This window comes from Myxine glutinosa, chromosome 4 (genome assembly GCF_964187855.1).
Source record: "Myxine glutinosa chromosome 4, kmMyxGlut1.1, whole genome shotgun sequence".
NCBI classification, from domain to species: domain Eukaryota; kingdom Metazoa; phylum Chordata; class Myxini; order Myxiniformes; family Myxinidae; genus Myxine; species Myxine glutinosa.
In genome coordinates, this window is record NC_136264.1 from 28,443,596 (window position 1) to 28,460,014 (window position 16,419).

Genomic DNA, 16,419 nt, shown 5'->3' on the forward strand with positions numbered 1-16,419 from the left:
GAGAAGGGAGGTGTGGTTAGAGAGGGGATGGGGTGGTTATCGAGGGCAGGCGGTGGTTGGAGAGGGGAGGGGGTTGTTAGAGAGGGGAGGGGGTTGTTAGAGAGGGGAGGGGGTTGTTAGAGAGGGGAGGGGGTTGTTAGAGAAGGGAGGGGTGGTTTTCGAGGGCAGGGGGGGTGGTTGGAGAGGGCTGGGGGAGAGGGGTGGGTCTTCGCTTGGTGTTTAAGTTAATTTCGTACTGGTCTCCGTACGTCGTCCCTCGTACCCCACCCTTCTTCCCGATGCCTTTCTCTCCACACCAAACGTCCCATAATGGCTCACGAGTCCCGAGAAAGCATCGTGCCGTTTACCCTTTGACCTCTGACACGGCTACGTGCCCGAGGTTGATTGAAGCGCTGGTTGTCCGTGATTTGCATCTCATTTTTTAACCATGTGCATTCCTCTTGTCCATCTGCCTATCCCTTTACTCGCAAGCAGAGATGGAGGGGGAACAGGCCCCGGTGGCCAGCCCTGGGCGCAGCCAGTCGCCCCCTTCCCCTGGAACGCTTCGCGTCCCCTCAGGCACAGGAGGGTCAGCTAGCCCCAACACCCAGCTGTCTGTGTACGACAGGCAGGCGGTCCAGGTACCATGTTAAACACGGCAGGTGCACGACCTGCTAACACAACCCGCTTTCAAGATTTTGAAGGTGTCATGTATGTCTTATCGTCTTGGAGAGGAACTGATGGACATGGATTCATATAGATTGGCTGATTGGTACAAATACCTAAATTATGGAACAAAATGGGTTAAATCCTTCAAATATTTTTGTTGGTGCTGGATGGAGATGCGAGCATGCATGATGAGAGACGCAGGTGTGCAGAATGACAGTTGAAAGTCAAGATGTGAGCAAACGAGCAAGGTGTCTCATCGCTTTAGTCCGCGCCTCCGCGGCCATCTTGGATCCTGACGTTTCTTAGGTGTCGTTATCTGATACGGTGTCCGTCAAGATGGTCATCGGCAGACAGGACTGTCAACTAGAAGGGAAGTATCTCAAAATGCCTAAGGATGGGCGTCGTGGTGAAATGCGTACTCTGACATTGTGAGAGACTGCGAATGAGTCAAAGCGAAAGATCAAGACCCCAAAGACGTCACTCTCAATTGAGAACTTGGAAAAATGGACAGGTAATGGGGATGGGTTAAAAATCAGGTGCAGGTATGATACGAGATGGATATACGATTGTGTGTTGCCCCCAAAAGCAAAACAATTTTGTCCTCGCTTTAAAATTGTTTACAAATCTTTGTACAGACAATCTTTGAACACTTCTTGTCAAAAAAATTTTTTTTTTTTTTCCCTCGGTCGCCATTCTTTGGCTTCCAGAGCCAGCATGGCCGGAAAGCTCTTGTTATTGCTGAGTTTTTATTATCATTGTTAATTTATATTAATATTATTTATTATATTCTGCCATGATTTGTGCTGCATTTTCTCCGAAACCGATGCACCGATAAACTTGAAACTGCGCAGGGTTTGTTGTACGGTCATGAGATGGCGCTCGTTGTTCGATGAACGTGATTGCTCAGAAGGCTTGGAAGCCATCTTGGATCGGTCAACCTATTCAAAGGTCTTATTCTCCAGCACCACCGAACTTATCGATTTGAAACTTCGGATTAAATCACCTGCATTGGCCAATCGCAGTTGACCATTTTTCGACATTGGGAAGTTGATGGATTTTGATGGAGAAAATGTGTCTGTCTGTGCTTATGGGTTCTGATGGTGGCTCGTTTGACGTTTGGAATTGTCTCGATGAATACCGTCTCACTGGTTGAACCCCTGGCCTAGAAATACATGAGTTTGGCATCACAATCTTCATGAGGTCACGACATTGATGGTTAGATTTGTTTGTCTTCCCATTGGTAAACTCACAATCCATCTATTAGATGAATGTCTGTTTTTGAATGATAAATCAATCTGCCGATTACATTTCTGAGATGCGACTTTGCCACAAATGCAGATTTGGGTAGGGATTTTTCGAGCTTCGACTGGGTACTGGCACACAATGGCTTGCTCTTTTTCAAAATGTAAAGAACCAACAATGTTGCGAGACGAAATTCTTGTTTTCGGCCTTGTAATGAAATGGATTTGTGACTTGTGAATTGCAGCTTTGATGCTGCCATCTTTCAGAATTTGACAAAAACGTCAAGGAAGTGGCTGACTGTTTGAACATGAAGGTCTGCATACATTTTGATAAAGAGAGCGATTGGAGGGCATGGGAGTGAGAAAAGAGAGTAGAAGGTGAAAAGCGAAAGACATCCATCCGGCTGTGAGCAGGTGCAATGGAGAACGAGAGGAGAGTGAAAAGTGGAGAGCGAAAAACATCCGTGTGGCTGTGAGCAGGTCCTGCAGCAAGCTCTCCAACGACAACCCAGCACGGCTGCGCAGTACTTGCAGCATATGTACGTGGCACAGCAGCAGCACTTGCTTCTGCACACTGCGGCGCTGCACCAACCACAGCTGCCTCCGCAGAATACCCAGCATGCACCTGGCTCTCAGCACGCACAGTCAACGACCTCCCAGCTCTCCAGCACTCAGCTTCCTCAGCTCACCAGTTCCCAGCTGCAACAGCTTGCCTCAGTGCAGCAGGTAATCAGGATGGCTGAGTAATCGGAAGAGTGTCAGTATTTTGTCCAATATGGTTTGAGTGCTTGGGTGTTTTACAAAGCGAGAGTATGCTGTTGATATGAAAATTCATTGAAGTTAAGCATTTGATACTCACAACTGATGTTCCAGTTTGAAATGATTAAATGCAAAAGTGAAGAAACCTACCGATGTGCACACCAGAATAAAGGGGCAGCAGCAACATTTTAGCAATGCAAGAAACTTGTAATTAGTTCTTCTTTGCTATGCTAAAGTTCTTGTGCAGAAACTGTGCTGGCAAAGGTGATCAGATCAGGTGTTATTGCTGCTGCAGTGGTTGATTGGAAAGTGAACTTATTAACTCCACAACCGAAGATGGATGGAGGTTGTTTTCACCTCTTTGTTTGTTTGTTTGTCTGTTTGTCTGTCTGTATCTGCGAACAAGATATCTCAAAAAGAATTGGATGGATTTGGACGAAACTTTGTGGACAGGTTGGGTGTCTGACGAGCACGAATCCATTTGATTTTGGTGAAGATCTGAATATGGATTCGGATATGAGCATTATTTAATTTTTTGAGTGATTCTTCACCAATTGAGAAATCGAGCGAAAATCGATAAATAACATGATATTGTCACGTCCCCGGGGTTAAGACCCCTGGATGATGGATGACCGAAACGAGCTTTAATTCCGAGGCGTATTTCGAACCTTGGCGGGATTGTCTTTGGCACGCGTGGGAAAGGCCCGAAGCCTTATATCGTCAGGAACACACGGGGTTAATCCGAATCCACAGAACAAAGAAATGAAACAAGACAAAAAAAGTAAAGTTAAACAAATAATGATTTAATGAAAATAAATGCAAAGGCAATAAAAATGTTGAGGTAAAAACTCGTATACAAACAAGGGGGAAAGATAAATAAAAATAACTTCCGTTACTGTAGGGCTAACCCTCAGCTCTGGCTTCAAAGTGTCGAGGGCGCGTTGGTCGTTGCTGCCGGTGTAGCCGCTTGTGCGGGAAGTGCCCCGATAATGGCGCTGAACCCGCGCATCTGAAGACCCCCAGGCGCGAGCAGGCACTCAACCAGCCCTTCCTCGCTTCCACCGCCAAGCGCAACAAGGCCCCAGCTCCCCCGAAAGACACCACAGTCCAACAACACCCCCCCCCCCCCCTCCAACGTTGCAAAAACTCCACAATGCTCCGAAGGTTCTTTGCATGAGCACGCACGAGAGGAGCAGCCAGGACCAGAAGAGAGAGAGAGACAAAGATGGCAAGACGTCATATTTTTTCCTTCAGCTCTCGAATGCTCGACCGCTGACGTCACATTCTGTCCAATCACCGAGCGCTACTCGATCATCCCATCATGCCTCCACCAATCACAAAGGCCGGGGCGTGGCCTTGTTACGAGTCGTGGGGGGGTGGGGGGGGGGCGGAGTCTAATCTCTGTTCGGGAATGTTCGGAAGACGCCGGGGTTTACTTCCCAATTGGCAAATGTGCTGGGTCTGTCAGACCTGGTGGCGTGGTGAGCGAATGAGTCCATTACCTGGCCGGCTGAGTTTTATAAGAACATTAGGTAAAAATCACAGGGAGGCAAGCACGTACAGGGGAATTCAACCTTACAGACCCTACATAGATAGCACAACTCCACTCCTCTGTGTGGAGACACCTAAACACTTAACTGGACATTCGACCCAACTTAGATACATCGATATGGCTTCTTCTTCTTCTTCTCGACACTCGGAGCATGTTAATTTATACGATTTTTTTTTTTTTTGTATACAAGATCGAGGCTCGTGAAAGAGCAAACATTACTCACACAAAAAGTCGACACAAACACACATAAAACACAAAATAAGGGGAGCGGTAGACAAGATGGGGAGAGAGGGGGAAGGACACAAACACAACATTTGAGAGCAGGGACATCGAGAGAACTGTGGGAGGGAGAGGGCTCGGGGGGAGGTGGGAGAGGTATAAAACATATGGACACTGCAAGGACTTCCAGGAAAGAAGTTGGAATTTCGAAAAAAGTGTATCTGGGGTGAATTAGCAGGTGTCGAAAAGATCAAGGTTTTGGATGGGGGAAGATAAGAGATGGTGGTGAACAGCTGTTTTAAAGACCTGGAGGGAGGAGTGGGATTGAAGAGAGTGGGGGAGTTTGTTCCAGAGGTGGGAGAAAAGGGGAATGAAGGAGTGAAGGTGAGCAGAGAGCCTAGATTTTGGCAGTTTCACCATAAGGGGGTTGCTGGCAGATCTTGTGCGACCTGTAGGAATATTTGGGGAACAGAGCACAGACAGAGCTGGGGGAGCTCGGCCGGAGAGGAGTCGGTAGAAGATAGAAAGACGACCAACCTGCCTGCGGTGAGTGAGTGAAAGGCCCTTGGAGTTAGCTTCATCGCAGGAGATTCCAATGATTCTGAAAGTTTTGGCTTCAACAGCGTGAAGCCGAGCTAGGTGTGAGGCAGGAGCACTGGCCCAGAGGGGGGAACAGTATTCCATTGAGCTGCGGATGAAAGCCTTGTATGTGGTGAGCTCAGGTGTGCCAAGGAAGGACTTCACACGACGGAGGATGCCCAGTCGGCGACTTGCTTTGGAGGCCAGCTTGGAAATGTGGTTTTCTCAAGAAAGATCATGGCAGATAGTGAGACCCAAAAGCTTGAGCGACAGAACTTCTTGGAGAGGATTGTTGAGAAAGTAGATGGGAGGGTTGTCCAGTCGGTCTTTTCGGAGAGACATAGTAAGGGTGTGAGATTTGTCAGGATTGAAAGACATGTTCCACTTGTTTGACCAGTCTGTGATTTTGTCCAGGTCTGCAGAGAGTGAGGAGGCTGCAGACTGCCGATCTGAAGGATGAGGAATGGAGCGGCAGAGAGTGGAGTCATCAGCAAAGAGATAGAGAGGATTTTCCAGAGAGTTGGAGAAATCATTGATGAAGACCAGAAAAAGCACGGGGCCCAGAACACTACCTTGGGGTACTCCAGCCAGAACAGGAAGCTGTGATGAGAGAAATCCATTCAGGGCCACACGTTGACTACGACCAGAGAGGAAGTCCGCAAGCCAAGCGTGGAGATTTCCATGGATACCATAGGAGGAGAGTTTGGTGAACAGAGCTTGGTGCCAGACCATATCGACCTACCTCCATCGGCGGTATGTGCTCTACCTCCATCCATTGTTGAGACAGCAGAAGCAACATGTCCAGAGTAGAATGACCTGGTTTGAACCCAAATTGATGATCGGAGATCAAGCCATTGGAGAAGAGGAAGGATTTGATATCCGAAGCAATGATGGATTCCATGACTTTGCTGATAATTGGGAGCAGGCTGATTGGTCTGTAGTTGCAAGGATCTGTTTTTGCACATTTTTTGTGTAAAGCGGTCATGTTTGCTGATTTCCAAAATGCTGGCAGATGACCTTGAGCAAAAGAGAGGGTGAAAAGAACAGAGAGAGAGGGTGAGATAGAGCGGCAGAGCAGGATTTTAGGACCCATGGGCTGATGCCATCTGGTCCAGTTGCAGAATCAGTCGAGGTTTGACAAAAACTCCTCCACCTTGTCAGGAGAGAAGGACACAGAGTCCAGGAGCAGTTGGGTTCGACTGGGTAAGGTGGGAACAGAGAGAGATGGGTTTGGAACACAAGATTTTGAGGCAAACACAGAGTTGAGGCATTCAGCTTGTCACGTACGGTGTCAACTGTGTAGCCATTTGAGGTGAGGGAGGGGATGGAGGGGGAACAAGAAAGATATTCGACTTTCTGATTCTTTTCTGACTTTCCTGAGGTATTTCATCTCCTACCCCCCACAAACTTAACAATATTTAAAAAAGTTGTGGACGAGTTATGACTAAACTTGGTGGACGAGTTGGTTCGGTGACGAGAACAACCCAATTAGATTTTGGTTCAGGTCTGAATCCAGATCTGACCTATCAGTGGGATACAAAACATAAACTGTTCAGCCTGGCGGCGGTATGTGCTCTACCGAGTACCGTTCTGGTGTAATGTAGATGCTATTGTAGCTGCAGTGAAATGGAGTTCATCGAACACGTTACCCCATGCAGTCTTGAGAAAAAGGTCACTGCCAAGAAAGACATGGAGCCAAAAAGCCAAGACATGGAGCTTCTGGCAGCCTATTTCGCAGCCCCAAAAATATTGAAATCTCAGATATTGAAAATAATAAAAATAGGTCGATTATAGAATGAACATTTGAGCGATCCTTGAGAAAACGATGCATTAAACAGAGTTTTTTTATGGTGAGCTCAGGTGTTGCAGATTGCCATTTTGTCTGAATATCTCTTCATCTGCCGAGAAAACGTGAGCTGCAAATTCGATTTGCTCTGAAGTTGGAAATATTGGACGCTGTCTCAACCAAAGTACTACTAAACTGGAGGTTATTGGAAGTGCCAACAAGCTGATTCGTGTTCTGCAGTGTTGAAAATATTTATTTAGATTGAAATACAAGAAAAGTTTTATAGGCTGCAGAAAAAAAAAGCGAAAGCACTTTCTCTCTAAAAAATGCACTGGGTAGTTTGCCATCTCCTATTAGGGAACTCAGGGAACTTGGCCTGGGTGCCAGTACACAATGGCCTACTCTTTTCAAAGACATCAAGGGATCTTTAATGTTCACCGGTGAATATCTCGTGTGCAGAACACCCGAACCTCGCTCCGAAGGATGGGGGAATTTATTGATTGACGCAATTTACTTGCGAAGCACCGGGGTTACCAGTTGATAATCTGGTCTGGAGTACCAGCTATTTTTGAGCTGGTACATCTTTACTTTTTGACGTATCCCAATGTAATACAAGCTTTATAATATTCATCTTTACCTTCTCATGTATTTCCAAACACATGATTTTCCCCTTTCCAAAAAGCAGATTTTTTTTACTTCCTCAAAAACTCAGACTATCCTCTCTTTCTTCACTTTTCTGCAAATGCAGTTCTTTTATTTAAGGCCTGGCCTCAATGACGACTACATCGTCCTTGATTGGAGCCTTTGAAGAGCAGGGCTCTTGCTTGAGACGGACGAAGTGACGGGCAAGACACAAACTCGTCCGAGAAGATGTTTATTGTAAAAACCAACTCGGGAACTCTCAAAAGCCCGTTTATCGGGCTGCATATATATCACAACCAGAAAGCACAACCGAAACCGAAAGCCCCGCCTCTCAGGCGAGGCGCGCTTTGGTGGTCACGTGACCGACAGGTGCAAAGGATTATAACCGCACGCGCGGCACGCTTTGGTGGTCACGTGACCGGCCACCCCGGCGTCGTGGTTTGCCCGCCGGTTACGTCACCGGCTGGAGCAAGGAGATTCTGTTGCTGGTCTCGCTTGGGGGACCCATGGGTCGCTACACACGCCCCCCCAGAATGGACTTGATCCAGGAAGGTCAACCTGAGGGGGGTCTGGATGACCCGACCAAAACGACCCCTGGCCAGTCGCGGGGTGGGGTGGGGAGGGGGGGGGGTCCGGTGTGGTGGCGGGTGGTCGGACGGGTGGTGCAGTGGATGGGGGGGCGGCCGCGCCGCGGTGGGAGAGCCAGCCGTGGCGGCTGGCCGACGTCCATGTGGGCCGGCTTGAGGCGGTCCAGCGAAATCCGGTCTGCCCGGCCGCCGATGTTGACTATGAAGGACATGTTGTCCCGTCGTAGGACCCGGAAGGGTCCGTCGTATGGTGGCCGGAGCGGCCCCCGGTGTGCGTCGTGGCGCACGAAGACGTACTCCACCGTGCGGAGTGCTGGGGGGACGTAGGATTGGGGGTCGCCGTGGCGGGACGTGAGCACCGGGGCGAAACGTCGGGCGGCCTCCTGGAAGTCCGTGCGCTGGCGCGCGGCGGACCAGGGGCTGGTGGCGTCGGGAATGAACTCGCCCGGTACGCGGAGGGCCTGGCCGTACACCAGCTCGGCGGTGGACGCCTGGAGGTCCTCTTTGGGAGCCGTGCGGAGGCCCAAAAGGATCCACGGGAGCCGGGCGGCCCAGCCGTCGTCCTGGAGGCCGGCCATGAGTGCGGCCTTCATGGAGCGGTGGAACCGCTCACACAACCCGTTGGCCTGGGGGTGGTAGGCCGTGGTGTGGTGCAGGGTAACGCCCAACGTGTGGGCGACCGCGCCCCATAGTTCGGACGTGAACTGTGGGCCGCGGTCCGACAAGATGTTTGCTGGTGCGCCGAAACGTGCGACCCAGGTGGCGATGAACGCCTGGGCCACGTCGGCGGTGGTGGTGGTGGTGGAGGTGAGGGGCACGGCCTTCGGCCACCTGGTGGTCCTGTCCACCATGGTAAGCAGGTGGGTGAACCCCTGCAATTGGGGAAGGGGACCCACTAGGTCCACGTGGACGTGGTCGAACCGTCGCTTGGGCACGGTGAAGGGAGCCAGCAGAGCCTGGGTATGACGGTGGACCTTGGTCCGCTGGCAGGGTGTGCAGGCGTTGGCCCAGTCGCGGACATCTCGTCGCAGCCCATGCCAGACGAAACGTGCCGCCACCAGCCTCTGGGACGCCTTCCGGCCCGGGTGAGAGAGGCCGTGGAGCGAAGCAAAAATGCGACGCCACCAGGTGACCGGCACAACGGGGCGAGGTCGGCCTTGGGAGATGTCGCACAGCAGGACCGTGTCCGCGAAGGGGACGTCAGCCAAGCGGAGGCCCGTGTCCGCCACCCGGAGCGCCTGCACAGTGCCGTCGGTGGCCTGGTCCGTTGCCATCAGGGAGAAATCGACGCCGAGGTGGACGGCGTTGGCGCCGGCTCGAGAAAGGCAGTCGGCCACGGCGTTGTCCTTCCCGGCGACGTGCCGGATGTCCGTGGTGTACTCCGACACGGCGGAGAGGTGGCGCTGCTGGCGGGCCGACCACGGCTCCGTGACCTTGGCCATGGCGAAAACCAACGGCTTGTGGTCGACAAAAGCCGTGAACGGGCGGCCCTCCAGGAGGTGGCGAAAATGGCGGACGGCCAGGTACAGCCCGAGGACCTCGTGGTCGAAGGTGCCATACTTCAACTCGTTGGGCAGGAGTTGCCGGCTGAAGAACGCGAGCGGCTGCCAGGCCCCGTTTACCCATTGTTCATGGACCGCGCCCACGGCGTAGTCGGAGACGTCCGTGGTGAGGGCGATGGGAGCCTGGGGTACCGGGTGGGCCAGCAGCGTGGCGTTGGCGAGGGCCCGTTTTGCGCCGGTAAAAGCAGCGTCCATGTCCGTGGACCAGACAACGTCGCGTTTCGCCGGCTGGCTGCGGAGGGCGGCGTACAAGGGCCGCATGAGTTGCGCAGCTCAGGGCACGAAGCGGTGATAAAAGTTCACCATCCCGAGGAACTCCTGCAGCGCCTTGACGGAGCAGGGGCGCTGGAAAACGGCGATGGCCTCGACTTTGGCCGGTAGCGGCACGGCGCCGTTCCGGGTGATGCGGTGGCCCAAAAGGTCGATCGTCGCCGCACCAAAGTGACATTTGGCCGGGTTGATGATCAATCCGTGCTCGCTGAGGCGGCCGAACAGCGTCCGGAGATGGAGGAGGTGCTCGGCTCTGGACATGCTGGCGACGAGGATGTCGTCCAGGTAGGTGTAGAGGAACGGCAAGTCACGCAGCACGCCGTCCATCAGGCGCTGGAACGCCTGTGCCACGTTTTTGAGGCCGAAGGGCATCCGGAGGAATTCAAAGAGGCCGAAAGGTGTAATAACGGCCGTCTTCGGGATGTCGGCCGGGCGGACGGGCACCTGGTGGTACCCCCGAATCAGGTCCACTTTTGAAAAAATGGTCCGCGCCGCCAATCGGGCGGAAAAATCCTGGATGTGCGGGACGTTGTACCTGTCGGGGGTAGTGGCGTCGTTAAGGCGGCAGTAGTCACCGCATGGCCGCCATCCGCCCCCTGGCTTCGGGACGTTGTGCAGCGGCGAGGCCCAGGCGCTGTCGGAGCGCCGCATGATGCCGAGGCGCTCCAGCGCGGCGAACTCGGCCTTGGCGACGGCGAGTTTGGCGGGATCGAGACGGCGAGCCCGGGCGTACACCGGCGGGCCCGTAGTGGGGATGTGATGCTCGATGCCGTGACGCACCGCGATGGCCGAAAACGTCGGTCGCCTGAGGGCCGGGAACTCCGCGAGGAGACGTGCGAAGTCGTCTGCCAATGGGAGGACGCAGGAAAACTCGGTGGGCACGGAACAGCTCAAGGCGCATGCCAGGGAGCTGAAAGTTTCGGCGTTGACGAGACGCCGGCGTTTCACGTCGACCAGCAGCCCGTGGGCGCACAGAAAATCGGCCCCGAGCAAAGCCATGGGGACGTCCGCTGTCACGAACTCCCAGTGAAAGAGCTGGCTGCCGAAGCGGAGGGCGACGGTGCGTGGGCCGAAGGTGCGGATGGCGGAGCCGTTGGCCGCGATTAAGGAGGGGCCGCAAACGGCGGCCCGCCTGTCCTCCGCTGAAGCGGGAATGACGCTCAGCTGGGCGCCGGTGTCGCAGAGAAAGCGCCGCCCCGACGCTTGGTCCGCGATGAATAGCAGGTTTCCGGAACGGCCGGCGTTCATTGCTGGTAGGGAACGCCGGCCCGCCCGTTTCCCGACTTGCCGAACGTGCATGGGGGTCGACATGATCGAGCCTGCCGCCCGAACCTGGCATGGAAATGACACCAGGCCGGGTCCGTCGGGGGCTCCGGTCGACGCGTCGGGACCGGGCGACGCGGCGTCGTCGCTGCCAGTCGCGTCGGCCCGGCTTCCTCCGGGAAGGAAACTGCGTCGCGGGCGCCGGGCGGGTGGGCGGGAGGGCTCCCGGCCGCCACCCCGACGAGCTGGCTTGCCGAATCGATCTTGTCGGCCTCCTTGGCGAGATCGCGGGGGGTTCACGATGGTCGTGCCTGCCAGGGCGACCCGTACCTGGGCCGGGAGCTGGCGAAGAAAAAGCTCCCGAAACAGGAAATCCGAGGGGTGCTCGCCGAGCAACGCGAGCATGTAGTCCATGCGTTCGGACGGGCGCGTATCGCCGAGCTCAGGAAGGTTGAGCAGGCGTCGTGCGCGCTCACCCGGGAGAGGGCGAAAGCACCCAGAAGAAGTGCCTTGATGGCGTCGTACTTGCCGTCATCGGGCGGGTTCTGGAGGAAGCTCAGGCAGCGGGCGGCGGTCGCGGAGCCAAGCGCGGCGACCACGTAATGGTATCGCGTGGCGTCCTCCGTTATGCGACGCAGGGCGAACTGGGAGTCCGCCTGCGCGAACCAGACGGCGGCATGTGCTTCCCAGAAGGTGGGCAATTTGAGGGACACTGCGGTGTCCATCGCGTGTCGTAAATTTGGGGTCACCAGTGAAGAGCAGGGCTCTTGCTTGAGACGGACGAAGTGACGGGCAAGACACAAACTCGTCCGAGAAGATGTTTATTGTAAAAACCAACTCGGGAACTCTCAAAAGCCCGTTTATCGGGCTGCATATATATCACAACCAGAAAGCACAACCGAAACCGAAAGCCCCGCCTCTCAGGCGAGGCGCGCTTTGGTGGTCACGTGACCGACAGGTGCAAAGGATTATAACCGCACGCGCGGCACGCTTTGGTGGTCACGTGACCGGCCACCCCGGCGCCGTGGTTTGCCCGCCGGTTACGTCACCGGCTGGAGCAAGGAGATTCTGTTGCTGGTCTCGCTTGGGGGACCCATGGGTCGCTACACCTTCAACATAAAAAGCTTCTGCACATTCCCCTTACATAAAGCATCGGTTTGACTGATATAGCCAGGATATGATGGTTGGTCCATACTTCTTAAAATCCTGATATTAAAAAAAAATACTCTTCACAAGTAGACACTTCAGAACAGCAATATAATAGATCCAGAAAATTACATTGTTGTCCAAATCAGTTTTATTCCTTATATAAATGGCAAAGATAACTTTATTGGCCCTATGGGCGGGGCTTCAATTGGGAGGCCCAAATGAAAAGGCAAAATATCATAAATTGAAGGCTTTTTTTTTATATTAAACGATTTATATAAACATCCGTTAAATCATATCACATACAAATCAGCAAAATCTAAACAGTATTTGTAGAATTTCAATAAAAGCCACATCACTGTTCATATCGGTAAATATTATTCCATCGTGTTTGGAAAAACTTGGAAAAATTGGAAAAATTGGGGGAAAATTTGGAAAAACAATATAGCCTATTTTACTCCAGGGGGTCCCAGTATTACCCACCCAAAATTTGGTTGCGATCGGTTCAGGCGTTTTTGTGGTACCTGAGAACAGACAGACAGACAGACAGACATTTGGTGAATTATAGTAAGATGGGATTATCTATTTTGACGGAGAAGACACATCCAAGCAACGAAAGCAAATATAATACTTCCAATTCTGAAACAAACAGGAAAGAGCAGAGGCCCCCTCAGGCAACGTATAACTTGAGGCCCAAGATTTGCTACGATGACTATTGTGTTGTGATGGGTTTATTACCGCAATGCAAGCAGGCCTGCAGATCTCTATGTTTGATGGTTGCTATATAGTTGGTGACATAGCAGGACGATTCTACGATGTACCCACGATGACATTAAAAACAACACCATCAGTGGGTGGATTCGTGCGTCACCCCAGAGGCTGTTGATACTCTTTGGGGGCAACAACATGGGAAAGCACGAATTCGAGGGCAGTTGCAAATGCTGCACACCATCCCAAAAAGTATTTGGTAGCTAACGTGGTAGACTTGCACAACAACAACAACAGGCATTTTAAGGCCATTTTCCCTGCAAGAGCAGGGGTTGGCCTTGCGGTCCCCATGACGATCTTCTCCATTTTGCCCGATTTTCTGCATCTCCCCTTGTTAACCCCCTTGCCCGCATTTCTTCTTCGACCATCTTTAGCCAAGTCTTTCTCGATCTTCCCCGTCCTCTACTTCCTTCTACATTCATTTCCATCACTCTTCTGAACCAGTCATTTTCATCCTTCCTCAACACGTGACCAAACCATCTCAAACTGTTTCTCTTCACAGCATCCACCACAGGCTCTATTCCCATCATCTTTCACAAATCATCATTTGTCTTCCTCTCTCTCAACGATACTCCACACATCCACCGAACCATTCGCATTTCCACCCTTTCCAGCCTTCGTTGCTGCTCTACATTCATTACCCATGTCTCGCTCCCATAAATCGTAACACTTCTCACACATGCAGCATACACCTTTCCCTTCAGCTTCAACGACACTCCCCTCCTCGTCAGCATGCCACTCAGTTCCCGAAACTTCTTCCATGCACATCTCACTCTAGAAACCATTGCCGAGTCTGATCCACCTTCTCCATTCAGCATGTCTCCTCGGTAACAAAATATTTTCACACCTTCCAGCTTCACGCCGTCTCCAAGATCCAACTCAACATTTCCGCCACCTGCAGCTCCCTCTGTGCACACCTTACACTTGAATGTAGCTGCCACACTGGTTAATGACACTCTCAAACCACTACATTTTTGATGAACCCACTCAGCGCACATTGTACAACACAACAACAACATGCATTTTAAGGCCATTTTCCCTGCTAGAGCGGGGGTTAGCCTTGCGGTCCCCATGACAATCTTCTCCATTTTGCCCTATTTTCTGCATCTCTCCTTGTTAACCCCCTTGCCCGCATTTCTTCTTCCACCATCTTTAGCCAAGTCTTTCTCGGTCTTCCCCGTCGTCTACTTCCTTCTACATCAATTTCCATCACTCTTCTCAACCAGTCACTTTCATCCTTCCTCAACACATGACCAAACCATCTCAGCCTGTTCCTCTTCACAGCATCAATCACAGGCAATATTCCCATCATCTTTCGCAATTCATCATTTGTCTTCCTCTCTCTCAACGATACTCCGCACATCCATCGAACCATTCGCATTTCCACCCTTTCCAGCTTTCGTTGCTGCTCTACGTTCATTACCCATGTCTCGCTCCCATAAATCATAACACTTCTCACACATGCAGCATACACCTTTCCCTTCAGCTTCAGCGACACTCTCCTCCTCATCAGCACGCCACTCAGTTCCCGAAACTTCTTCCATGCACATCTCACTCGAGCAACCGTTGCCGAGTCTGATCCACCTTCTCCATTCAGCATGTCTCCGAGGTAGCAAAATGTTTTCACACCTTCCAGCTTCACGCCGTCTACAAGATCCAACTCAACATTTCCTCCATCTGCAGCCCCCTCTGTGCACACCTTACATTTGAATGTAGCTGCCACACTGGTAAATGACCCTCTCAGACCACTACATTTTTGATGAACCCACTCAGCGCACATTGTACATTGAATGGAGTTCACTCCGACACCCTTCCTGCACACAGCACACGGCCACTTCCCAGTTCTTTGCACCTCACCACATGCTTTACCACTTGCCATCACCTTCGTCTTTCCGATATTCACCTTCAGACCTTTTGTCTCCATACATTCCTTCCACTTGTTCATCTTTTCCTTCAGTCCATCCATACTTTCCGCAATCAACACCAGATCATCTGCATACAACAACTCCCACGGTAAACCCTCCTTTACGTTCTGAGCCAGCACCTCCATCACAGCTACAAATAGTAGTGGACTTAGTACCGACCCCTGATGCACTCCCACCTTCACCTCAAACTCACCACTGTTCCCGTCCTTCGTCCTTACAGCTGTGCGCGCTCTTTTGTACATTGCCATCACTACTCTGATCAACCATTCCTCCACTCCTAACTTCCTCAATGCCCATGTCAATACTTTGCGTGGAACCCTATCGAATGCTTTCTCCAGATCAACAAACCCAAAAAACAACTTCTTCCTCTTCTCCATGTACTTCTCCTGCAACTGCCTCACAATGAAAAGCGCATCTGTCGTTCCTCTTCCTGGCATAAATCCAAACTGCATTTCGTCGATCTTCACCTTCTTCCTTATCCTCCTCTCCAACACCCTTTCCAATACCTTCATTCCATGCTCCAATAACTTTATCGCTCGGTACGAGCCACACTCCAGAGGGTCACCTTTCCCCTTGTATAGAGGGACGAGGGTACTCAGTTCCCAATCCACTGGAATGCGGCCTTCTTTCACCACCAGATTACAGATCTCTGTCATTCTCTTGACACCCCAATTTCCCGCTGCCTTCAACATATCTCCCACAACTCCCGTCGGCCCTCCCACTTTTCTACTCTTCATTGGTTTTATCGCTTCCTCAACTTCCTTCTCGGTTATCTTCTCTGCCGGTCCTAAAACTGGGTTACTCTCTATGTTGCCAACCCATTCCTTCTCTGCATTCAACAGTATTTCCATATATCTCTTCCATCTTCCTTTAATTCCATCTGGGTCCACAACAATTTGTCCCACTTCATCCTTCAAGGAACTCACCCCCATCACATCACACCTCTCTTTCGCTATCTGCTTTGCAATCCTGAATACCGCTCTCTGACCCTCTTCCAAATCCAAGCGTTCTCCGAACATTTTCCTACATTCCTCCTGCGCCTTTGCTACCTCTTTCTTTGCAGCCTTCTTGGCTGCATTTTAACTGCACTTGGAACGTGGAACTTGGAACTTGGAGACTTGCACGTGGAAATAAAATGTTTTTTTTGTTTTGTTGGTCTTGCATTGAGCTCATGCTCATGAAGAAGCTTGTATGTAATCTCATACTAAAATACGCCATTTCCTGTCTGTCTGTCTGATGAATTTTTGACGCCAATACATGCCGTCGTTACTTATCCAATCTCAACCAAACTTGACAGGATGACCAAAGGTTACATAATTAAGGTTGTAGCGCATTCATTTCCCCCCCTCCCCAAGGGGGTTTTCTGCCCCGAGCGGGTTTTCCCCGCCATTGCCGTCAATGGGTTGCGTGTTGAGGTGTATAGCCGTATTAAGTTAGCTTTATCGTGGCGTTTTTCCAAGGCCGCTTCGAAT

The 16,419-nt window shown here is 51.7% G+C and overlaps 1 protein-coding gene across 3 annotated transcripts in view; it reads left to right on the forward strand.

Moving 5' to 3' along the window:
• Positions 1-471: 471 nt before the first annotated feature.
• Positions 472-16,419, forward strand: part of LOC137424537 (polyhomeotic-like protein 2) — a gene marked incomplete at its 5' end in the record, with an annotated part of 138,152 nt that continues 122,204 nt past the window's right edge. For all 3 annotated transcript variants that reach the window (XM_078775543.1, XM_078775544.1, XM_078775545.1), the window contains 2 exon segments: positions 472-620; positions 2,370-2,615. In XM_078775543.1, coding sequence (XP_078631669.1) covers positions 477-620; positions 2,370-2,615 — 390 coding nt within the window.